Below are 27201 nucleotides of genomic sequence, written 5' to 3' on the forward strand. Positions count from 1 at the left end.
AAAAATAGACGTGTCACTTTGTATGTGTTGTCAACTGCAACAATGTTGCGTCATGCTTTAATTTTGCTTCAGACATGCATTGTTACTATCAGAACTAAAACAAGTGAGTAGTCATTTCTATGTCTGTACATACGTGTAGTATTCATTTTTTAAAGCATGAGTATGCAATTGACAGTGTATTGTCAACTTTAAGAACGATTTATGATGCTTCAATGTAACAAATAACATACATTCGTAATTGGTTATCAACAAATTAATTTAACCTCAAATCAATATTGATGGCTAAATGCATGATAAACGGATGACAAAAAATTTTATCGCATAATAAAAAACGTGTCCGTAAGTAAGGTACCAAAATTATAAACCTACCAAATGTTACTGTCCGTACGTAAATGTATAAAAAAAATATTATCCAAAAAATAACAAATAACATGTATAACGCAAATAAAAAAAACAACTTCAATGACCGTCCGTCCGCCTCCTACGCCTCGATCTGTGACCTACAGCTGGTTGGCTAGTGAATCTTCTTGTGATGCCCACACACTCTTCAACAACAATATAGGCTTCTATTCCTTCGGTCAGGATTCTCAGGTTCAGTAGCCTCTCCAACTTATCAATAATTGCCGCAAAAGCATCCTAGCAAGTGAAAAAAACAAACATAACAATTGTTAGTAAAAAAAAAAGAAAAGAAAAGAAAACAACAAACACAAAATACCAAAACAATAAATTACCATTGCATGTCCAACATGATGCACATCAGCATCTGCCTCATCAAGTGTCGTTGCCGCCACCTGTTGCTGATGCACATCTGGTTCAACAAATGTGTCATATTGCTGAACCGACAGAACTCTAGGAGGATCCCCTAGTTGTGCTGGACTCATGAATGGGTGTGATATCATGCATAACCAATCCATGTAATTTGGTGAACACTGGCCAGGCACTACACAGATTTGTCCTACAGGTGCAATGTAGTCACTGAACTGCATCCATCTATCGTCCATTTCTTCAAAAGAAACCGAAGTCGTAGCAGGATGTGACGAAATAGTCTGGATGTATCCAAACTGTCGTACCACCCTCTCTGGTCGGTGAATGACCATTAAGGGACCCCATCTGAGATGGCCGGAAAACAACGTGATGACCTCAAATTCTCTAAATGAACGATGGTCACCATATGGAATCCAGCACACTATGTCAGGGGTCAGTCTTTCCAAATACCTGTGATACGTCGACACGGGCAGTGCCTTGCCAAAGGTCCACCAGCATGTGCGTGGTCTCCTCCCATCATAATCCTCGGCAGCTAAGGCGGAGCCAATAGACGAAAAATGCTCATAGATCCAACACTAAATATATTTTTCAAACATATTCATTAAAATATGTGATAAAATATAATAATCAATGCTAATGAAAAATATTTTTCGTAACATGTTAACTAACCTGTAACAGAGTGATATATCCTGCAAGTTACCTCACCGTGCTTTTCAACACCTCATTTAAATTATCATACATGTGCACAAGTGCAGCAGCGCCCCAAGCATAAGTCACACTTTGCGTCAAGTCACGTAGTGCATCCAAGAATACCACATGCACGTGTGTGACACTCTTGTTAGCAAAGAGTGTGCATCCAAGCAGATGCAACAAATACGCTCGCGCTGCTACAATCCAATGACATGCATTGATCTTCATCTGATACATGTCTCGCAGCCACGATAGTCAAATATAAGAGCCATGACACTGAATCGTCTCAGCTCTTGCCTCTACAATGCTAACCTAGAGTAATTCAACCAACATCTCGACAGCATCGTCAACATGAAGTTGCTCGAAGTTGTGGAACGCTCCTACGATAGGCAAATGTAGCAACGATGCCATGTCATCCAAGGTGATAGTCACCTCTCCGACGGGCAAATGGAAACTACTAGTTTCCTTATGCTAGCGTTCCACAAAAGCAGACATTGGTCATCGATCGCCTGTATCCAGGGAACATGAGATCAGAGAACTTAGTTCACTAGCACCCACAAGGCCTTCAATCACTAGTGCCAGCCTCCCAAACTTAGTCATCTTCCTTCCAAGGGAAGATAACTTCAACTCAGGACGTTCCTGCAAATAATAATATTGACCATGTAAAAATATTATTAAGTTGCAAATTACGTGTTTTTTGTTTTTTTAAAAAATACAAACCTCTCCATTCCAGATTTTGAAAGCATTGTGATTTTCATAATCACTCAGAACTGATGTGTCATGGGGTCCACCTAGAAAACCCTCAACATCAGTAGGAGGATCCTCAACAGGTGCTTTTTGCTGCTCTTCGTGCAATTCCTCTACAGCCATAGGAGGATCCTCAACAACATGCTCTTGTTGTTGCTGCCTGCGAGCAGATGCGGTAGGTCTTCGCCGTTGGGGGCATCATTATCATCATCACTTGCTTGTCTCCTCCCTAGGGCTTTTCCTATTGCTTGGCCTAAAGCACGACCAAGACCTCTAGTTCTAACCATTATCTGCACAATATTATTGAAATTGTTGTGTATTTTTGTTTCAACAATCATTTTAAACTAACTAACAATTTTTAATTATTTTAAATATTTGTTTCAACAATTGTTTTAAACTAACTAACAATATTAAATTATTTTAAATTTTTGTTTCATCAAAATTTTCGTATACATTTTCGTTTCAATCAATTTTTAAAACTAAGTAATAATTTTAAAATCTTTTAAATTTTTGTGAAAATATTATTTATAACTAACAAATTTAATATATTTTAAAATTTTATTTCAATCATTTTTTATAACTTACAACTTTGTTATACATTTCAAATATTTGTTTCAATAGTCTGTATAACAAGTTAAAATAATTTCAAATTTTATAACTAGCGAATTTTATATTTGTTTTGATTATTTTTATAACTAACAAATTTATATTATTTTAAATATTTTTTATCATTTCAATATTTTTCATAACTAGCGAATTTAATTATTTGATTCAATTTTTTTAACGTTAAACAAATATAATATTACAATATTTTAATTTAATATTTTGGATAGACTAATCTAATCTTACTTTTGGAAATCTAATCTAATCTTAGTCTTAGTTTTCCAAATCTAATGTAATCTAATCGAATCTAATCTTAGTCTTGGTTTTGAAAATCTAATCTACTCTAATATTATATTAATATACATAACAAATAAATCACAAAACTAATCCATACAGCATAATAAAAATAACCCCACACAGCATAATAAAAAAACATTATATAAAAAATAACATTGACCAAATAAGAATATACATAATAAAAAATCAATATATTATCAAATTTCACAAAATATTACAAAACATAACAACACTACAAAACAAGATAAAAAAATTTACAAACTTTTATTTTCAATTTAAAAAAAAAACCATACGGATCATCTATATGGGTTTTTATTTTGAAAAAAAAATTATTTCCGCCATTGATGCACTTCAAACAACAGCAAATCGAAGCAGCCACAATAGAAACCAACACACAACATTACAGTGCACAAACATATGGAGAAGGAGAATATTAACCTCGACGGCAACGAAAGAAATGAAAGGAAGAACAACCACCAACAACGGACCATGACCCACTAAGAAGACAAAACGAAAGGACCACCAACAGCAATGCAGTAGCAGTAACCAATTACCACAAACAATGCAGTAGCAGTAACGAATATATGGAGGAAAGAGGAAGATGAAGCAACACTAGAGGAAAGACGAAGATGAACAAGCGGTGCCAGAAAAAAGAGGAAGACGAAGAACCAAGGTAGAAGAAGAAGAAAGCGGCATGGAAGAAAAATCATCTATCATGATACAAACAAGGCCCTGACAATGCCTACGTGGCATTGCCAGGGCTTACGTGTCGCGCTACCAGCAACCCACTTTGCCGCCCAAAAATGTCTTTTCACTGTGCATTTATTGTTTTGTCCTTTTCTGCTGCCGGTTCAGTTACCCATGCATTTTTTTGTGGTCTCGAGGCACGCTGAACTTATTGTTTGGCCTCTTCCAGTTCCGCTTGGGTCTGCACTGTTGAAGCCATTTTCATTTTTCCGATTTCGATTGTGCCTTTCAATTCTCTCCCCTTTGGATTTGCTCTCCATGGTTTCCATTATCCTCTTTGGTCTTTTCTATCAACAATCGTTTGCACTTCCATTTTTCTTCCACATCCATTATCCGCTTTGGTCTTTTCTGTCAGCAATCGTTTGCACTTTCATTTTTCTTCCTCATTTTTGTTTTTCGTTTTCAGCTTGGTTCGGCATGTATGATGGTTTTTTACTTTTTATGCACAAAAAAACTAAAAGGTTCGAGCTTTTTGCTCATAAAAGTTGTTTGTTGTTCGTTTTCGGCTTGGTTCGGGATGTATGATGGTTTTTGACTTTTTTCGCACAAAAACAAAGCAAAAGCTTCGAGCTTTTTTTTCACAAACGTTGTTTGTTGTTCGTTTTTGGCTTGGTTCGGGATGTATGATGGTTTTTTTGTTTTTTCGCACAAAAACAAACCAAAAGCTTCGACCTTTTTGTTCATAAACGTTGTTTGTTCTTCATTTTCGGCTTGGTTCGGGTTCTATGATGGTTTTTTACTTTTTTCGCACAAAAACAAACCAAAAGCTTCGATCTTTTTGTTCATAAACGTTGTTTGTTCTTCTTTTTCGGCTTGATTTGCAGGTGTGATGGTATTTCAAGCCACAAAGGTTAGACCTATTTGTTCATAAATCATAAACGTTGTTTGTTGTTCGTTTTCGGCTTCGTTTGCAGGTATGATGTTTTGTGTACGATTTTCGATTTTTCTTGGGTGGTTTGTTGTTATGTACCATTTTGCTTGGGGTTTGTTGGGTTTTGATGTTGCATGTGCATTATTTACTACCATTTTGTGGTTTTTTTATTCATAGAAACAACAAAGTTTAGACCTTTGTTCATTTTTTATGATTAGTACGAAAGGTTCGACCTTTTTTTGTTGGGTTTTGATGTTGCATGTGCATCATTTACCACCTTTCTGTGGTTTTTTGATTCATAGCAACAAGAAAGTTTAGACCTTTGTGCATTTTTTATGATTAGTAAGAAAGCTTCGACCTTTGTTCTTTTTTATGATTAGTAAGAAAGCTTCGACCTTTGTTCATTTTTTATGACTAGTACAAAAGGTTCGACCTTTTTTTGTTCTACAATGACTTTATCGTTTTGTATACGAAGCTAATGGATTTTTCTTAGGGGGTTTGTTGTTATGTATCATTTTGCTCGAACAATCCGTTTTTTCATTTCCATGTTGGTCATTGTTTTCTATCTGCTTGACTCGATACATTAGTCAACCTCATTGTCAATCTTGCTTTGCACCCTGATTTGTTTTTTTTTTTTTTTGGAATCCTATCTTTCATACACCCTCTTCATGTTTTCTATTATGTTGCATGTTGGCCGAGAATGACAAAGAAGCCGACAAAGATGCTTACAAAGAACAGCAATGAACGGTATATTTTCGTATACCTAGCTTTTCTATCTTTCTCTTTGGATTGTTGTCATGATCAATTTTTGTGGGCTTTTGTTGTGTTTTGATCTTGCGTGGTTTTCAATGTTTTTCTTCTGAATGAGTTGCGAGAAAAACCATGTACATAACTTATTTTTCATTTCCATGATGTCCATTGGTTTCATGTGTTTCATTTGGTTATATATGTTTATTATTTATATATCATCATCTATCATCTATCATCTATCATCTTCATCTATCATGCTACAAACAAGGCCCTCACAATGCCAATGTGGTTTGACCTTTTTGTTCACAAACGTTATTTGTTCTTCGTTTCGCATCTGCATCATTTACTACTTTTTTGTGGTTTTCTCAGTTATCTGAACAACAAAACTTAAAGGGTTGTTTATTTTTTTATCATTTACTAGCCAACCATGTTTTCTTTGTTCAGATCTGTGTCAATGAAACCATTTTTTGTTATGGTATTTGTCTTTTTGCAAGCCAAGAAGAAATGTCTTTTCACTTGCCATTAATTGTTTTCGTCGTTTTCTGCGTACCCCTTCAGTTACCAATGCGCATTTTCTAATTTTTCACTCTTTTCGATGTTTCACGCTTTCCATTGCTACACGCCTTTCCAGTTTTCCATTTTCCATTTCCGTTGTGCCTTTTGGATTGTGGGTTTTGAATTTTCTCCCGTTTCGATTTGCTCTCACGCTTTTCATTAAGCCTGGAATTCGTTTTCAGCTTGGTTTGGCTTGTATCATGAGGTTTGAATATCGGTGTATGTGTTTTTGTTATGGTATATGAGTTTTCGCAGGCCAACAAGACAAAAGGTTGGACCTTTGTTCATTTTATCATTAGTTTATCTTTTCCTATACCTTGCTTTTCGATTTTTGGTGGGTTAATTTTGTTTGTCACCCATTTTTCCCGCTGTATGTGAATCCTTTATAAATTCCATTTTCCAGTTTGAAAGGGTTAATTTCGTTTTCCGATGTATATCGGTGTATGCATTTTTGTTAGGGTATATGAGTTTTCGTTAATTTACCTTTTCATGTTGCATCTGCATCATGAACAACCTTCTTAGCAACTCATTACATACACGTTTTTATTTGGTTGCATGTTGGTCGAGAACAACAAAGAAGGCAAAAACGATAAGTGAAGCACAATAATGGCCGTTAATGCTGTCCCACAAACCTAACTACAGGTTTGTTTTTGAATTCTCTTTTAATTGCTTAAATGTTCATGTTTGTTCTGCAAAGATGTCCTAGAAAGAAGGCCTTCACCATGCTTTGTTGATGTCCGTTCTGCAAGTTTCCCAACATGTTTTGTTCATTTTTTTTATTGTTATATTGTGGCCACATTATTGTTTTCTTCATGTTTTAGCAAATTGTTACCTTTTTTCATGTTTTCATGTATTACAAGTCAAACGGTTTCAATTGTATTCCATCTTAGTTTTCTGATGTATCGCAAGACACAAGCTTACATTTTATCACACAACCTTAGACCTTAGCGTATTTTATCCTTATTTTATCCTTTTTTTGGTCTTCTGATTTGCCACTCACATAGGCTTACATTTTTATTGTCAATGATCGATTTGGTTAAATTATTATTTGAAGTCTCAGTTATGTTTTTGCTTAAATTTTGCGGTCCATGTTAGTGTTCATATCAGTTCTTCATCTTAATGCCACGTGTGCATTAATTTGTACTCGTATCTTGCAAAGAAATCCTCATATCTTGCAAAGACTCATATCTTGCATTACTTTGTCATTTCTTATACCTATATTTCTTGCATTTTCATTTTCAATTTTGCTCTTATACCTGACGACTTTGCTATCATACTTTTTATTTGTAATTACTATTAAATTCATTTTCATTTTATTGTATTATCATTCAATTTTTTGATTATAATTCAATTTCGTCACAACATTTATGTGTTTTATTTTCAAAAACAGTCATTAACTATTATTTTAATAACTTTTTTGAATATGGAAGGTCATACTTTGATGTGCTTGCAGGTTGGGAAGTAGTACAGTCACGTCCAATTTAAAGCTTCATATCAATGTTGACTTAGTTTTCAAGGTACCACGTGTCGCAACGTGCCCTTTGCGGGCGAGCGAGGGCGAGGCTCACGGGTGCGCTTTCCAAAGGAGGAAAGATGCGCGGAGTCGCCACCAACGTTTATTTGTGGAAAACGTCGGAAAAACCGAAGGAAACTGGTCAAAATGAAAATTCTAAGTTCGGGAGTTGTATTTACGTTTGAGGAAGGTATTAGCACCTCTCACGTTTGTCTCAAAGGACAACAGCCTATTTTTTAGAATTGTGGAATTGTGTTATCTTAACTTTTATTTCTTTTTATTTTTTGAGGTCGACAAAAGCGGGGCTCTTGCTCCTACGTACCCTCCATCGAAGAGGAAATCAGACCTACGTAGTTCTTCCTTAAGCGTGAATCAAGCAATTCTTTTTACTTGAAAGGTGATAACTTAAAGATGTTGGGCCTTTAAAAATGATCCATTTAACTTGGTAAGAAAAGCTGAGATAAAACTTTCAAATCCTATTTTTTGTGGACGAGCTTGACTAGGCGAGTTTATTTTAGCCTTAGTTTCACTTTAGTTATTAGTCAATTCAATTAAGAATGAGAAATCCCAAAGAGAAAACGTCCGATTGATTTTTTGCTTTATTTTACTAAAAAGGTATTTTTTTATTATTATATTATTATTTCACCTCTTTTTTTATTTCCAACGTGGTTACGGCACGACCGAACGGTCGGAATTCATTTTAACCGAAATTAATGGATGATACAATTCAAACAATCGGTGGAAATTTGTTTTATTTTTAGATTAGGCGAGAAATGACTTAAGCACGTCAAAAGGGGGTATAAAAAGCGAATGAAAACGAGAATAAAAATACATGAAACAAAATGTGGACCACCACGGGTACATAGAATGAATTGAAAAGCTCGGTTTGAGGTACTTACCCGTTGAAGACTGAAGAAAACGAAGAACGAACGATGAATGTTGAAGAACGGTCGAGAATCTTCGCGTAATTACTCACGGAAATGTTACGGAAGCGCCTCGGCTTGGATTTTCTTCACGGAAATAATTTTCCTCAGTAATTTCGAGAGAATGAGAAGTGCCAAGAAGGCTGAACCCCTTCTCCCTTCACTCCTCCCCCTATTTATAGCAAAATAGGGGAGGAGCTTGCCACCCAGCTCGCCCAGGCGAGCAAGGTTGCTTCCTCCAGAAGCAACAGCCTTCTGGAGGAAGAATCTGGAAGGCCCAAGTGGGCCTGATTGCTATTTGTACCCCCATTTTTACTAAATGCACCCCCCTCTACCTTTTTTGGTAATTCTTTTTCCGTAACGTTATGAAAATTTACGAATTTCGTAACGATACTTATTTTCCTTCCGCAAGGTTACGAGTCCTTACGGATTATGTATTTACTCTTTTTTAGCTTTCGAAGAAGTTACGAAAACTCACAGATTGCGAAAAATACCTCCTTTCGATTTCCGTCACATCACGGAATTTTCACGGATCGCGTAAGCCTGCTTCCTTTTGATTTTCGGCACGTCTCGGGACTTCACATATTGTGCAACAAAGGGTGCCAAACATCTCGAAGCGACTAATCAATGGTTGTATATCATCAAATTATAATCCCCGGACAAAATTAAGGTATGACAGTTGCCCCTCTTTACTTACCTCTCATCGGAGATAAGAGGAAAGCAAAGATAAGACACTGATTTCGTCCATCCTGCCCTTTCCGTGATGACGATTCTCGTCTCTACTCCTTCTTTTTTTGTTGTACAACACAAAACAAAATACAAACAACAACAAGAACAACGAATATAATATACATATACAGATATACACATGTTTGGCGAAGGAACCGATCCGGAAAACAACAGAAAAACATATTTCCCAGTCACCAGAGGCTTCGTGCTTGATAATGGAGGACACATGAACAGCGCTAGGCAATGACATTCATGGGGCTTCGAAAAAGGTGGAGAATGGAGGATTGCCTTGAGGGTCTGCACTTAGGCAATCATGAAACATAGCTCCAAACTCGAAGGTGGAGGACACATGAACAGCGCTAGGCAATAACATTCATGGGGCTCCGAAAAAGGGGGAGAATGGAGGATTGCCTTGAGGATCCGCACTTAGGCAATCATGAAACATAGCTCCAAACTCGAAGGTGGAGGACACATGAACAGCGCTAGGCAATAACATTCATGGGGCTCCGAAAAAAGGGGAGAATGGAGGATTGCCTTGAGGGTCCGCACTTAGGCAATCATGAAACACAGCTCCAAACTCGAAGGTGGAGGACACATGAACAACGCTAGGCAATAACATTCATGGGGCTCTGAAAAAGGGGGAGAATGGAGGATTGCCTTGAGGGTCCGAACTTAGGCAATCGTGAAACACAGCTCCAAACTCGAAGGTGGAGGACACATGAATAGCGCTAGGCAATAACATTCATGGGGCTCCGAAAAAGGGGGAGAATGGAGGATTTCCTTGAGGGTCCGCACTTAGGCAATCATGAAACACAGCTCCAAACTCGAAGGTGGAGGACACATGAACAGCGCTAGGCAATAACATTCATGGGGCTCCGAAAAAAGGGGGAGAATGGAGGATTGCCTTGAGGATCCGCACTTAGGCAATCATGAAACACAGATCCAAACTCGAAGGTGGAGGACACATGAACAGCGCTAGGCAATGACATTCATGGGGCTCCGAAAAAAGGGGGGAGAATGGAGGATTGCCTTGAGGGTCCGCACTTAGGCAATCATGAAACATAGCTCCAAACTCGAAGATGGAGGACACATGAACAGCGCTAGGCAATAACATTCATGGGGCTCCGAAAAAGGGGGAGAATGGAGGATTGCCTTGAGGGTCCGCACTTAGGCAATCATGAAACATAGCTCCAAACTCGAAGGTGGAGGACACATGAACAGCGCTAGGCAATAACATTCATGGGGCTCCGAAAAAGGGGGAGAATGGAGGATTGCCTTGAGGGTCCGCACTTAGGCAATCATGAAACATAGCTCCAAACTCGAAGGTGGAGGACACATGAATAGCGCTAGGCAATAACATTCATGGGGCTCCGAAAAAAGTTGTTGGCGGGACCGAACGGTCCACCGGGTTTTTCCACCTGAAAGGAAAACATGCTTTTTGTAAAGAAAAATAAATCATTCGCGAGAGCACCATATCTTAGAGAAACAATATACTTGTGCCAAGGATAATCTTCCTTGTAACCGAGAATGAAGGGCAGGACGTCAACTTTTAGCTTTTAAATGAACATGCAGGGGAAACATCGGGCTAAGCTGAAAATAAATCACTCATAGTGTATAAAACTCACAAGGCAAGTGTTTTATCCTATTCCCAAACCATAACTGCACCATGACTCTATTTTGCACACGACTTCCTATCGAATCAAAGATCAAACGTACGATCACGGACCAATAGGATTTTCTCGAGGGTAGTGTTTTTTGGAGAGAAAGCTGGGTGTTTCGGTCTTTTCCTCTTTGTTCATGTGGGGTGGGATATCGCCAGTCGAGAATGACTTTGAATGGCAATTCGAAAGGAAGAGACACCAAAAATGGGTTTTCCTTTGCCGACAGTCACTTATTTTTGCCGAAAATTTATCTGGCCTGAAGATTTTCCATTCCCTTTCTTTCATTGATCGAGAATTACTCTGTTTTCCTCCGATCTCTTCCATTTTCACTTCCTTTCGATCTTCGATCGAGAATCCTTCTTTTTCTTTCTTTTTTACTGTTCTTTTTCTTTCTTTTCTTTTCATTTCTTCCTTTTCTTTCCACTTCCTCCTTTCGTTTCTTTGGGAAATCGGGTTTCAGCATTCTATTTGTCTCCCTTGAGGAGATTCTGTTGTCCTTTGCTTCGGGGGAAAGGATGAGGATTCTTTTGATAGGCCAAGGTTCAAAAAAAAGTCTAAGGTTGTGTTTCAATGGGGTCTTTTATCGTGGGAACCCAATCTTGATATCTGGGGCAAAACAAATTTGGGTGTCAAGGTGTCGGTCTCGGGCTAAACTCCCATATTACTCCACAAGGCACGCGTGACAATGATGATTTGAAAACAACGTGCAAAATTAGTCATGGCTACAGCCAGGTGGGCACTCAAGCATCCCGTTTAAGGCATTGTGATACTACGGTTGGGAATTTACACAAACAGACCCAACGTTTCCCAATTATGTTCTTTTATCAGTTAAATGAATTCATCCATCCTTATCTCGGTTATTCCGGAAAATAAACTCTTAGCATCAGTCCCTTGTTTCCAGAAGATACGTTTGCTCTTTACGAATGATTTATACTTCTTAACTATAACATGTTGACCTTCGCGGTCTTTCTTTCTTTTTCCTTTTTGTTTCATCTTTATATATTCACAAAATTATACACCTGTGGTCCTTTATGAAGAAATTTTCTTTTGTATATCTACACTCTTATACATGACAAACTTTTTTGTATACGCATTAGAACTCTCTCTCTTTACGTCACATGATCAAACCCTATTTACATTCAAAGATCTTTTTCGTTTTTCTCCAGCACACCTATGGCTCATACAAAAGTTTCTTTATATACATTCGTTGCTCACACACACAAGAATTTCTCTCCATGCATCACTTACACACACAAAAACCTTCTATACACATTTTCCTTTTACATACATGTATATATACAAAAACATTTTTTTTCCTTTATATATGTAGACATTTTATTCACAACATTTCTTTCCTTTTTTATCATGATTTTGGTTCATTTTATTTTTAGGACGACGTTCCTAAATGAAAAACTCTACACGGTTCTGGAATTTCAACAAACACTATTGACAACAACAAAGTAAGCACTAACGCAATAGTCCAAACAAAATATATGCACAAAACAAATGACAATCGCGACATCAAAAAACAAACGTTAGTCCCTCAAGTCATGTAAATGATAAAGGATGAAACATAAAAGAACATGAATCTGGGGATCCCACGGTCATGTGGCTCCGCATGCCACCGGTCTCTTGGGACACGGTAACAAAAAGTGGGGTGGTCGACAAAAGCAGGGCTTTTGCTCCTACGTATCCTCAATTTGTGATGAGGAACTCAGACCTACGTAGTTCTTGACAACTGTGAGAATAAAAATAGTCTCGGTGTTTTCTTCACCAAAATACGAACATGCTTTAGTAAAGAGACAAAACTTCCAACTGATCAGAGCAACATATGCTTTTTGGATGAAAAACAATGTGTCTATCGGGGAAGGAGAGTATGCTGATGAAATTTTCTCATAAACGTAAATGAGATTTTGGATGTTAGCATTTCATTTCTAAACGACCATTTAGAGGAAACACTGGGTCCAACAAAGATAGGAAAAAATCAGTTGATGGTATCAGAAATCAGTTGAACCATCTGTATACTTACCTATGTCACGATGGCATGACCTCGCTGGGGGAACGGGCACCCTGTAGGACTGACAGAGGCCCGTAACCAGAGCTGGAAACCCCAGGGCCCTGTTGGACTTCTTCGGGCCCACTGGGCGTCTTGTGGGTGCGATCCCTGCAAACAATAGATGACATCAGAAATCAATTGAACCATGTGCATACTTACCTATGTCATGACGGCACAGACCAACCGATACATCTGCAGGGGGAGATTGGCATTGTGGTCGCCAGGCAGAATGTTACTAAATAGCAACGTCATCCATATCCATGTAAAAGTGGTCATGTTGGTGCGCATGATCCACACTCGTCTTTTTGCAGCGGCACAGGTGAAATCTTGCCCCGGTATGCATAGTAGATGCGTGATAGCCTCCCTCTCTAGATGTGCTCGCACAGTTGGTCGCCCTCTAATATCAGGGGGTGGCCCAGGAACTGATAAAAGGAAACTACTGGCCCCTTAACCGGGAGCGCAAGTCTCGGTTAAGCATCTAAGGGCAAAGGACCTTATATTCTCTTAAGGTGTGGATATGGAGCACACTAAAAATGAGGACGCGTAGCCCTATAAAGGCGAGGGCGTGTAGCCCTCTGTAGGCGAGGACATATAGTCCTCTAAAGGTGATAGGTACTAGTACCCAAGGGTCCACCTTTATGAGAAAGCAAGAGATCGACTCATCAAGAAGGCAGGTCATCCAAAAAGATTGGACACGAGATGTAGGAACTCTATGCAGTTAACATGATTTTTAGGGATGCAGACGCATGCAACCTTTGTTCTGAAATTTGGTAATGCTGACAGCACATGAAACAATGCAATGCAATGGAAAGTTGTACAATGTTCATGACATTCTTTCCCTATTTCGTGATTTTGATTTTGATTTAATTTTTTTTTGGAAAACACAGATTGACTGTCCTTTTGAAAAAGGTGATAATTCATGCAACCTTATCCTATCTTTTGCAAATCTCTCCGGTAACTCCCTTAGAGTGTATATTCTGTTTGATTTAGTCACTTGACCATTTTGGAGTGACGACAATGGATCCGTTTGACGTTTAATCAATCTATTGAAATTCCAAGGCTTGTCTCCCTTTTTTTTCTTGTTTAAAAACATCGACGGGTGAAAACTTTTTATCTGCCCCTATGTTCACTTGAGGCTCATGCACGATGCCCCTCATTGCCCCGGTGTAAGGCTTTGAGGTACCAATTGTTATCTTTTGTCATGACCTTGTAGCTGGGCTTTGAGGTGCCTTTCATTGCCCCAGTGTAGGGCTTTGAGGTACAATCGTTGTCTTTCGTCATGACCTTGTAGCAAGGAACCTATTGGGTGAGAACTTCTAATCTGCCCCTAGGTTCATTTGAGGTTTATGAATGGGGCCTTTCATTGCCCCAGTGTAGGGCTTAGAGGTACCAATTGTTGTCTTGTTTTCACAACCTCGCAGTGAGGAAGAATGAAAGATGCAGTTGATTCTTGCAAAAAGAATTTTCCAAGGACGAGAAATAGTTGAAGGATCTTTTAGTTGATGGATTAAGTCAAATGACTCCTATGTAGAAGCAAGATGTTTTGATGTCTTGATGATGCTAAAGGATCAAGTGCTTCTAAGTTTTACTCAAGACAAGAATCCAAGAAAATCAAGATATATGATCAAGTTGATCTCTAGAATCTTTAGGAAGAAGTTTCCAAATTGAAAATACAAAAGGTTTGACCAAAGAATTCTATCATTTCAAATTGAGATTTTCTCTATGGTAATCGATTACCGGCAGTTGAAAATGTTTATCACAGTCACTAGAAATTTGAATTCAAAATTTATAATGTGTAATTGATTACCAGAGGGGATTTTCAGAAAATAATTGTCAAGAGTCACACCTATTCATATTTTTTATGAATGACCATCAAAGGTGACTTGGAAACACGAACTTAAAGGGAGTTTTCATTGCCCAAAAAGTTTTATCCTCTTAAAAGATTAAGAGTTTTTCTGAACTGAAATATTTTATCCTCTCAAAAAGATTCCTTGGTCAACCACTTGCATATTCAATAAGGAATTTTGATTGATCTTCATTGTACAATCTATCTCTTTTAAGAGAGATCTCTTCTTCTCTTCTTCTTATTTCTGAAAATGGATTAAGAGACCGTGGGTCTCTTGTTGTAGAGGATTCTTGAACACAAGGGAAGGGTTGTCCCTGTGTGGTTCAGACTTTGTAAAAGGAGTTTTACAAAGAGAGTGGAAAATCTCAAGTGGGTTGCTTGAGGACTGGACGTAGGCACGGGAAGTGGCCGAACCAGTATAAATCAAGTTTGCATTCCTCTCTTCCCTTAAACTTCTTTTATTTATTGCCATTTATCTTTTGCTTTAAAGAAGTTTATTTTGAATTGTCTTTTGAGTAATTCATGTTAAGGGTGCATTGTTAATCCAAAAAGAGAGAGCAAAAGTTTAATTGGGGAATAGTCTTTGTATCTTAATTCAACCCCCATTTTTCTTAAGTTAACTGAGGCCATTTGTCCAACATCCTATTCTTGATAACTCACTTCTCTCTAAAACGACAAACTTTCCAGGATGATAAAATGAGGTCACATGAACGTCTTGAAAACACAGTCAATCAAATGCTTTTTTTCTTTTTGACCACTTTTTTTATTTTTATTTTGAAATTTATTTGTTTTGAACTTTACTCGTTGTTTTATGGCGCCCCCAACAACGTGCAAGATGAGTAATCTCTGATTGAACGGTCTTGGAAGTCCAAACTCAGGAGCACAGGTCGCTTGAGCAAACAGACCAATGGCATGCACCCATATTCCGGTGAAAGTTGAATAAGCAAAGATGCGTTTGTGAGAGGATGAGGGACAAAGATATCAACTTCATCCATTTCATTTAACATTGTAACTATGGTTTACAATAATGGTACAAACTTGAAAATGCTGATGAGTCATTAGAGACATCTAACAACAGCTTTCAAAATTGCCCCATGTGCGGCATCTCTTGTCAATGTCAGGATTTACACGTGATTCTCCTCAAATTTCAGCCAGCCCGCATCAATTAGACCTTGCACCTTACGCTTCAGAGCCCTACAATGCTCAATGGAATGCCCCGGGGCTTCTCCGTGACAAGCACACGTTGCGTTCGAGTCTTATTCTCGGAGAAATGGAGGTTGATGAACCTTGGTTGGGGTTATGGCTACCATTGAATTATCAAGTAGATATGGGAGCAAGTCAGCATAGGACACTGGAATTGGGGTGAATTCTACAGGCTTTCTCGTTGCAAAATTCATTTCTTGGTTGGTGCTCTTGGTTTGTGCTAAAGGTGATGTTCGTCATTGGAAGTGCGGAAGACAGACTTTGTGGTTGTTTTAGGGATGGCCTTTGTGGATAACTGGGCGGTGGGTAAGGAGAAGGTTGGTTATTGGCTTAGTAATGACATTGTTGGGTTGGTGGGAAACTTGGTTGTATAGGAATGGCAGTCACAGCACGGGCTTCTCCTTCATCCTCACCCTCTTTATTTGCCCCAGCTTTTTTTTTTGCATTTATCAAAGCAAGATGATCATATTTGCCTTTTTTCAGACCCACTTTGATCCTTTCGTCGGTGAAGACCATATCATCAAAGCTTGAAGGTGTGTAGCCCACCATCTTTTCATAGTAGAATACTGGTAATGCGTCTACTATTATTATCATCATTGTTTTTCTCTGTCATTGAGGTGCTACTTGAGCTGCCAAGTCTCTCCACCTTTGGGCGTATCCTTTGAAAGATCCGTGCCCTCTTTTTGCACATGTTCTGTAGTTGCATCCTATCCAAAGCCATTATATTGACACTGCCTAACAAAGGCAACCACTAGGTCCTTCCAAGAATGGACTCGGGAAGGTTCCAAGTTAGTGTACCAGGTAATAGCTACCCTAGTAAGACTTTCTTGGAAGGAATGTATCAGCAATTCCTCATCTTTTGCGTATGCCCCCATCTTCCGACAATACATCTTTAGATGGTTCTTGGGGCAAGTAGTCCCCTTGTACTCGTCAAAGTCTGACACCTTGAACTTAGGAAGGGTGATGATATTGGGTACTAGGAATAATTATTCTAGGTTAGCAAAGGCATAATCTTCACCTCCTTCAATGGCCCTGAGCCTTTCCTCTAGATGGTCCAACTTTCCCATTTCTACCATAGCATGAGGGTTTTTACTTGTTGTGGAATGCAAGAGGTGTAGCTGGGGGTGATACTGAGGGCCTTCCGAAGTGTTTTCAAGGGGTATACCAACAACTGCTTGCCCTTTAGTGGCATATCCGAGCCAAGGCTTGAAGTCGGCTAGATTGTGATGGGGTATTTCATGTGTCTCCCCCATGGGTTGAGAGACATGTGCATGATCAGTTTGGGGTTGTCGACTCTCAATGAGTATAGGAGTGGAGTTATTGACATTCTCACTGGGAGTGTACGCTACATTGGGTGGTGTATAGTTGAGAGGCAAGCCATATGGCGGGAAGGCGTGCTCGTTTTGAATTTGCAAATCATGGGGGCTGTCCGTACTTCCCAAATCTCTGCCTACCATATCTGAGGTTGGATGATTCATTTGGTTGATGCCGGATGGGGACGTCGGGTTCACCTTAGCAACAACGCTGGTAGCGGCAATTGCAACCGCATTGGCTTCCATTATCTTCTTCACGCTCATCATGGCCTCCATCATTGCGGCCATTTGCTCTTTCATGGCCTCCATGTCGGCCTCCATCTACTCTTATACCTCCTCCGCTTTACCCATTACTCTAGCTCTAGCACAGGTTCGGTGAGGGCACCGTAAAGCATGTTTTTTTTTTCTTTTTTATAACAATGATTAGGTTCTCTTTTTCATTTCAAGGGAAGAATGCAATGAGCAATGCAACCAATGAACAACATGGATGTATGCGAATGATGCACAATTGAAGTATTGCGAATTTTTACACAGGATATGGGGTTGAATCAATTTAGATTTTCAACATGGTCCATGACATCTCCGTCAAGGTGAAACTGGAAGTAACAGGGACATCGACAGCCCTAAATGTGTTTGGCAGTAGACGAAGGAGCGATGTAACACGATCCATCTTTTGCCCCAATTTTTGCAAGATGGTTACTTCCATACTTCAACTTGACTCGATGAACCTTTTCGTAAAAGCACGAGCTTGGTTCAACCCCATAACCCAGAGAATGGAAATTTTGATCGCCAATACTTCAACAACATTTCATAGGGATGAAAGACTCGAGAATACGCATGCTATGCATGGAAAATGTAATTATGAGATTGAGATGCCCGAAGAGACATCCTTTCTTAATTAACCACGCATTAGGTACCATGCTCAATCATTTTGTTATGTTGTTTGTGTTTTTTTTCCTTTTTTTTAATTTTAGAAATGGGTTTATGATCCCAACATGGTTGGCTCATGGTACCTAACACATGCAACTAAGAATGCATCATGAATTTTCATGCTTCCCCTTTTTTTTTGTTTTTGTTTTGTAGAGGAAAATACAAGGATCATGTATGAGCAAACATGTAGAACAAAAAGTATGTTGAACGCATATGCATGATGATGCAATGACTCATGCAAAATGGGAATGTGATAACGGACAAATGCAAGAACGATATGTTCATTATGATGTTGAAGAGATGTTTATGCGGTGCATGATATGAATGCATTTACGGACACAAGAGCCCGGAAAATTATCTCTCCTTATTGTGCATTTGGGGGCACAGTGCCCCATGTGTGCAGTTAAGAAGACGATATGGATCTTCCGGCTTCCCATGACAAAAGATGAGACCCACATACAACACATGTGTGACGGTATGATGCAGATGCGCATGCATGAAACGGAAAGAAAACAACACAAAGGGGTAATTCACACATACGAGACTGCAGAGATCCAACTTTAATGCTACGTTTTGGGCATGATGGCGCCTCAACGTAGTATTAAAAAGGTTACGTATTACTCTAAAGAAACCAAACATCACTAGCAAAATTGTAAACTAGTGCTATTTACCAAAAAAATGCATGAGAACGAATGGCACGGAGCGTGTTTGCTCTTTGCCCCTATTCGGGAACCTATAGGACAATATCTAGGGGTCTCTAATAACTACTCCCCAACAATTCATAACTCACACGGCTGTTTTCTAGAGGTATCATCACTCAAGATAATAATATTGTGGCGGTATGGAATACCAGCGACAACACATTATAAAGAGAGAAAGCTCTAGACGAGGTTTCACTATTATCAAGCAAGTTGGAGACCTAGCATGATAATAGATTCACCTCCACTCCTTAAATTCCCATGAACCCGGGTATAGGGCCCCTTTTTACTCAAACCCGTGGGTGCTTAGAATGCAGTGTAAAGAATGCAAAATAGACAACAGTTATTTACATTTTACACAGTTCAACAAATGCCCACACAAAGTTTCACAAATCCACAATTCCTTAAAATAGGCCTAACTCACAAAAATAGTCCCCAGTGGAGTCGCCAACTGTCGCAGCGTGCCCTTTGCGGGCGAGCGAGGGCGAGGCTCACGGGTGCGCTTTCCAAAGGAGGAAAGATGCGCGGAGTTGCCACCAACGTTTATTTGTGGAAAACGTCGGAAAAACCGAAGGAAACCGGTCAAAATGAAAGTTCTAAGTTCGGGAGTTGTATTTACGTTTGAGGAAGGTATTAGCACCTCTCACGTTTGTCTCAAAGGACAACAGCCTATTTTTTAGAATTGTGGAATTGTGTTATCTTAACTTTTATTTCTTTTTATTTTTTGAGGTCGACAAAAGCGGGGCTCTTGCTCCTACGTACCCTCCATCGAAGAGGAAATCAGACCTACGTAGTTCTTCCTTAAGCATGAATCAAGTGATTCTTTTTACTTGAAAGGTGATCACTTAAAGGTGTTGGGCCTTTAAAAATGATCCATTTAACTTGGTAAGAAAAGCTCAGATAAAACTTTCAAATCCTATTTTTTGTGGACGAGCTTGACTAGGCGAGTTGATTTTAGCCTTAGTTTCACTTTAGTTATTAGTCGATTCAATTAAGAATGAGAAATCTCAAAGAGAAAACGTCCGATTGATTTTTCACTTTATTTTACTAAAAAGGTATTTTTTTATTATTATATTATTATTTCACCTCTTTTTTTATTTCCAACGTGGTTACGGCACGACCGAACGGTCGGAATTCATTTTAACCGAAATTAACGGATGATACAATTCAAACAATCGGTGGAAATTTGTTTTATTTTTAGATTAGGCGAGAAATGACTTAAATAAATGACTTAAGCACGTCAAAAGGGGGTATAAAAAGCGAATGAAAACGAGAATAAAAATACATGAAACAAAATGTGGACCACCACGGGTACATAGAATGAATTGAAAAGCTCGGTTTGAGGTACTTACCCGTTGAAGACTGAAGAAAACGAAGAACGAACGATGAATGTTGAAGAACGGTCGAGAATCTTCGCGTAATTACTCACGGAAACGTTACGGAAACGTTACGGAAGCGCCTCGGCTTGGATTTTCTTCATGGAAATAATTTTCTTCAGTAATTTCGAGAGAATGAGAAGTGCCAAGAAGGCTGAACCCCTTCTCCCTTCACTCCTCCCCCTATTTATAGCAAAATAGGGGAGGAGCTTGCCACCCAGCTCGCCCAGGCGAGCAAGGTTGCTTCCTCCAGAAGCAACAGCCTTCTGGAGGAAGAATCTAGAAGGCCCAAGTGGGCCTGATTGCTATTTGTACCCCCTTTTTTTACTAAATGCACCCCCCTCTACCTTTTTTGGTAATTCTTTTTTCGTAACGTTACAAAAATTTACGAATTTTGTAACGATACTTATTTTCCTTCCGCAAGGTTACGAGTCCTTACGGATTATGTTTTTACTCTTTTTTAGCTTTCGAAGAAGTTACGAAAACTCACGGATTGCGAAAAATACCTCCTTTCGATTTCCGTCACATCACAGAATTTTCACGGATCGCGTAAGCCTGCTTCCTTTTGATTTTCGGCACGTCTCGGGACTTCACATATTGTGCAACAAAGGGTGCCAAACATCTCGAAGCGGCCAATCAATGGTTGTATATCATCAAATTATAATCCCCGGACGAAATTAGGGTATGACACCATGTAAAATGTTCAATATCCCCACAATAGATCCTATTGGAATTCGTGTCTATACGTGTACACTCCACTCCATCATATAGTATATGTTCTAGCCGTCTCTACAAAGTTCTACATGTCATTCACAAGTCAGAAAGGTAATAATTGTTTTCACCATTATGAAGGTTGCACCAATACGGGAATTGTTAAAGCCTCCCAATTAATTTATATATATATATATATATATATATATATATATATATATATATATATATATATATATATATATATATATTCACCATTATCAATGGTAATAATTGTTTTCACCATTATGAAGGAAAACCAGTACGGGAATTGTTAAAGCCTTTTAATTATTAATTAGGATTTTCAAAATTCAAAAAACGGGTACGGAAATTGTAAAAGACTCCCAAATTAAAAGTGGTTTCCAATGTATAGGAAGAGATATAATGTATACGAAGAGACGTAACTAAAAGTGGTTTCCAATGTGTAATAACGTATTCCACAACTACGTTGTGTATTTACTAAAGCTCATTCAATACAAATTACAAAATCTCAGGTATATCAAATCATAACCAACAGTTGTCCTCATTTCTTTTCTCATTTCTCCAACAACATCCCTTAACCCTTAACAGTATGAGTACACAATCATCAATCTTCTCTAATGTGGTAAGTTCTTTAACATTTTAATCCTTCCTCTTTTCTTTCTTATTTATGTTTAACTTCTAACATTTGTTTCATCAGACATCCTTACAATGATGATACTCTATTTTACACTTTGTTCTTCATTTCATGGTTATTATATCTATATTATATGTTTATGCTGATTATAGACTACATATTCGCCGTCATGTTTGTAACACGTTTTCATTATGTCTTTAACATTCTAATTATTCCTCTTTTCTTTCTTATTTATGTTTAACTTCTGACATTTGTTTCATCACACATCCTTACAATGATGATACTCTATTTTACACTCCGTTCTTCATTTCATGGTTATTATATCTATATTATATGTTTATGCTGATTATAGACTACATATTCACAGTGATGTTTGTAACACGTTTTCATTATGTCTTTAACATTCTAATCCTTCCTCTTTTCTTTCTTATTTATGTTTAACTTTTGACATTTGTTTCATCACACATTCTTACAATGATGATACTCTATTTTACAGTTTATTCTTCATTTTATGGTTATTATATCTATATTATATGTTTATGCTAATTATAGACTACATATTCACGGTGATGTTTGTAATTCTATCGACTAGGATATTCACCATGTTATCATGCCTATTTTTGTATATTGTATGTCATTTGTGTGTTGCTTCTTATATGTGTTTGTTCCTTATAAATTGGTTATTGACTTCATGATTGTATGCCTAATATGGACAGTTTTCACGTTTTTCATCATTATTTTCCATGGTTTCTGTTATGTTTTTTTATCTATCTTTATCTATATTTATGTATAACTTCATTATAGGTTGTTTGCATTTTGGAATCGATTTTTGAGCTTTCGTATATGTTGCTTTCTTATTTTGTTCTATAACTAATTACATTCAATGTTGTGCTATAGGCCCCATCAAATTCGATGGCAAGAACACGATTTACAGCAGCATTTCGTGTTCACAAGGTCAACATTAACAATCCCAACCACTTTTCCTTTTCTCTTATTCCAAATAAAAAAAATAGTGATTGCCTAATGTTTTCATGTTTCCCTGCAGAACATCATTGAAGTTCTATTGACTTACCATAGACAATGGAGGCCATATTACCCAACTTATGTTTTATTTGACTACAATGGAACCAAGCATTTTGTTAAGGTGTGCAAATATGGCACACGATGCTTTTTTGCTGATGGGCTGAAAGAGTTTAGAAGAACCCACGGCATTAATGACAGTGTCATTATCCGGTTTTTTGCAGCCTCAAAAGATACTTCTTTTGAAGTTGACATCATGGGACCTATCCTTAGACAGACATGTCGAAGGCCGGTTGTTACAACCAGAAGGCACATCTTTACCGCTGATGTCACGCAAGACATGATCGAACATACCAACCCTTTGGTAGGAGTTTGTTACCCACTCAATGATGTTTTTATTTTTTGGTTCCCATCTTCTCTTAGTTCAAATAACATTTTCAAATTACATTGACTGTTAATCACTTTGAATGGTCGTATAATCACTATTTTGGTTTCAATGCAGGTTCTTCCAGCAACAGCTTTAAATTTTTTGTTTGGATCAAAAAAATATGTTCCTGTTCAGCGTCCAAGTGGCAGACGTAACCAATGGCAGAGCACCGTGCACAACGGTCTGCCATCTGTTGCAGATCCATGATTTCAATACCTCTCTGAAAATAATTTAATGGCAGGAGATGAAGTTATGTTCTTCTTTAGGTTTGACGAATATGTATGGGAGGTCATATTTAGGAAACAAGTTATGTGGGATGAAGACCTCCCAATTTGAAAGACCATGCCTAAAGTTGATGACTTTTTTGTTTTAGTTTTATTTATATTTTGATTAATGTTGTTAATCCAATACCTTAGGGTATTAAACAATTTCTTTAATTTTCTACTGCACAATTAATGGGTATCAACTTATTATGTTCAATGCATATATCAATATTTTTGTTGTTTCTTCAGTAATGATAGCCAAAATTAGAGTATGAGCTCGTGCATCAGCACGGGCTTCTCGCTAGTGAATAATAACTCGTAAGGATGAGTCACTTTAATCTTTTATAACAAAATTGTGAATGGCATTTTAGTCCTTTCACCAATGTTGCTGGTGCCCCAGCAAAATTGCTAGGTGCCCAAAGCAACGCCCTTTTAATTATCTGGTGGTCCACACTAGAACCGATAACGTGGATGGTGAGATCAAGAACCGTGCAATCAAGCATCCATAACCTACACGTACGTATGTTTGGAATCCATATATCATGATTTTGAAACTGTTCCCACCATTTTTGCAGTATTACTAATAAAAAAAGTCACAACAATTCATCAAATTAAATTTGTATACTATTTGATATTAGAGAATTTTTTATAATTTATAAAAAATCATAATTAAATATATTACAGAATTTTCATTGTTCTTTTAAAAAAAATCTTAACAATCTTAATTGAATATCATAATACTTTGTATACTATCTTTGATCCTTATTATAAGATTCAATTAACTAATTCATCAAGATTAAGAAAATTAATTAATTTAGTTGAAAACATTAAATTTATCTTAAATTAATATTTTTTCTAAAACTATCTCCATGAATAAAGCTAACAAACATTAATGAGTGATATTTCTTCCATTATTATACCATTCTAGAACTAACTTTAATTCAGGATATTTTTGTAAAAAAATTAATTAATGCAGGAGACAACTTAGATTGGACCTTATAAAAAGGACTAAGTCACACTTTTAATTTAAACCTTATAATAAAAATCGAAGGTAATATCATTTAAAAGTTTTAATTGAATACCATTGCTTATTTTAGTGAAAAGAAGTTTTTTTAAATCTTAATTCAATACACCTCTAATTAAATGAATGCAAAAAATTGTAAGAAAATTCAGAGTTATATAAATATGTATAGTATTAAAATGAATTGAAAAATTAGAAAAATAGAAAACTCTAGAATTACTGTTTAAAACTTAAGTACATAATAAGTTTAATTAATAACAACAGATGAAACTTCTTCCTCTCCATGAAACTATGGGAACTATAGGATAACTGGGTTAGTTACTTGTCATTGCTTGTAAATAAGTCTCATTACTTATATTGTTATAAATTAAATTAAATTACATTAAATTACTATGGTTATAAAAAAATAACCGCACCAAAGAGTAGGAAAATCTATTTTTTCCTCTCCCCCCCTAAAACTGACGGTCGACTGATAGAATCAAAGACATTTGATTATGTCTAATTCCTCAAAATTCTTATAATTTTAATGATAACAAATATATTAAAATTTGATAGACTGATGAACTTGATTGAGTATTTCAAGAACATTATCGTTCAAAACACTTTTGGCATTTGATTTCCTAACCTTGATTATGCTTTTATCATATATCTTATGCATCAGATTATTTTTTAATTAAGAACTCTTACACATGTTTTCATAAAAGAACTATCTAACATCCAACTTGCTATAAATTAACAAGCGTCTAAGTGCTCTTTTGAAAACTAGCATCCAATGTGTAGAGTCTTTTGAACATCCAAATTGGTGATAAGAAACTTACACAATTATTTCTATCGAAGTTTTGTTTCACCCAATCTCTATACTCTGAACGATGATGATTATGCTTAAAAAGTTCATGTACTTTATGTTTCATCATCGTTTTAATTTACCTTATCATTTGAATTTCAAGTGTGTGCTAAGGTAGGATAAAAAAGAAACATATTCTCAGCAAAAACACATTTTCATACAAGTAGTGGAGACAGAATAAGTGTTGCTCAGAAAGGATAGTATTATTCTCTATTTCTATCTCCACCCCAAGTTGTCATGTTGCAATAGGACAAGCTTTGTGAGAGAACAAATATTTTTTCATAAGGCTCTGATCCCTACAACGGTCACATTCATGAAGTCTATAAATCAAGGAGCAAGCACAGCTTCACATAATGTAAAAATTCTTAAGGGTTTCCTAGACTATCAATTATAGAAAACCAACAGGATCTTGAAATTTATGATTCTCACAAACAATCAATAAAGAATAATAGATAATGATGTGTACCTTTCTCCATAGGAACTTCTCTCTAGTGCACTTTGATTTCCTTGAAAATGAGAGAAATAGGATTTCACTTCCTTTGGCCTTTCTTTTCTGTCTCTCTCCGTTCATGATGGCTATGGGTGAGAAAAGAGCACTTTCTGGTCAGGAAGGGGACCTTATTTCACGTTAGTGGGTATTAAGCCCCTTTTATAACCACTACTCTCATCAAGTAGCAGTTAACCTAGAAACTTCTCCTATTAAGCCCAATTACAATTTAGCCCTTAATCGTTAATTATTTATTTATTAGTCCCTACTAAGTCATATGCCTCTCACATGAGACATTAATTCTAACATTCTCCCACTTGGCTCATGTGACATTAATAAACATTATGGACTAAATAAATAAATAAATAGATTAACTAACATAATGCGCATTAAAAATTGGCTAAATTGTTCTATACATTGGGTACATCATAATTTCATGATTAAGAATAGGAACCAATTCGAGTCATGGCGGTTGTACATCATCTAATCGACATAGTCCCTTCCATGTATTACAAATTAGTCTTCTCCTTAATATGACCATTAGTTAGGAGTACATAATTGGTCCAACATAATGTCTTCATTCAAGACAAAGCCTGTTAACATTACTCTAACACAAACATGCATGCAAACATAGAGAACAGGTAATCAGAAACATATCATAATTGAGCTCAGAGTGTCAGCAAAATTACATAAGGTAAATTACACTTAATTATCATCAATAACAATAATGCCCATACTTTCAACATGTTCTATAAATGTCTTGGGCGGTAATCCCTTTGTCAAAGGGTCAGCTATCATAAGCTTTGTGCTAATATGTTCTATTGACACTCTTTGTTTATGAACTTCTTCTTTCATGGCAAAGTACTTCAATTCCATATGCTTGGCACCCGTAGAGTACTTGTTGTTCTTAGAAAAGAATACTGTTGCGGAGTTATCACAATACATTTTCAGCGGCCTAGCAATACTGTCGACAATTCCAAGCCCTGAAATAAAGTTCCGCAGCCAATTAGCCTGAATTGTAGTCTCAAAACATGCTACAAATTCAGCTTCCATGGTGGATGCAGCAACAACGGATTGTTTTGCACTCTTCCACGATATTGCTCCTCCGGCTAAGAGAAATACAAAGCCAAGAGTGGATTTTCTTGTATCCACACATCCAGCAAAGTCTGAGTCTGAATATCCAATCACCTCTAGGTGATCAGACCTCTTATATGTAAGCATGTGGTCTTTTGTTCCCTGTAAGTATCTCAGAACTTTCTTTGCAGCTTTCCAATGTTCCATTCCTGGATTACTTTGATATCTTCCCAACGTTCCAGTTGCAAAGCTTATATCTGGTCGAGTGCAGGTCTGAGCATACATAATACTCCCAACAACTGATGCATACGGAATTTCTTCCATTTGCTTCTGTTCCAGATCATTTTTAGGACATTGTGCGAGACTAAATTTGTCTCCTTTCTGAATTGGAACGGGAGATGCTGAGCACTTTTCCATCCTAAATCT

At 37.3% G+C, this 27201-nt stretch overlaps 1 protein-coding gene across 1 annotated transcript; it reads right to left on the bottom strand.

Annotated features, from left to right (window-relative positions):
• Window positions 1–25493: 25493 nt before the first annotated feature.
• On the bottom strand, window positions 25494–27192 carry LOC121174997 (secreted RxLR effector protein 161-like). Its single transcript, XM_041016145.1, has 2 exons — window positions 26733–27192; window positions 25494–25534 (listed from the first exon to the last, which is right to left on the bottom strand). The coding sequence occupies exons 1-2, from the start codon at window positions 27190–27192 to the stop codon at window positions 25494–25496; spliced, it is 501 nt and encodes a 166-aa protein (XP_040872079.1).
• Window positions 27193–27201: the final 9 nt, after the last annotated feature.

This window comes from Glycine max, chromosome 6, assembly GCF_000004515.6.
Source record: "Glycine max cultivar Williams 82 chromosome 6, Glycine_max_v4.0, whole genome shotgun sequence".
NCBI lineage: Eukaryota > Viridiplantae > Streptophyta > Magnoliopsida > Fabales > Fabaceae > Glycine > Glycine max.

Coding starts and splice junctions, on each gene's coding strand:
- LOC121174997 (XM_041016145.1), bottom strand. CDS start 27,192: ATGGAAAAGTGCTCAGCATCTCCCGTTCCAATTCAGAAAGGAGACAAA. Junction 25,535..26,732: donor GGAAGCTGAATTTGTAGCAT/GTTTTGAGACTA, acceptor CTTGATTTATAG/ACTTCATGAATGTGACCGTT.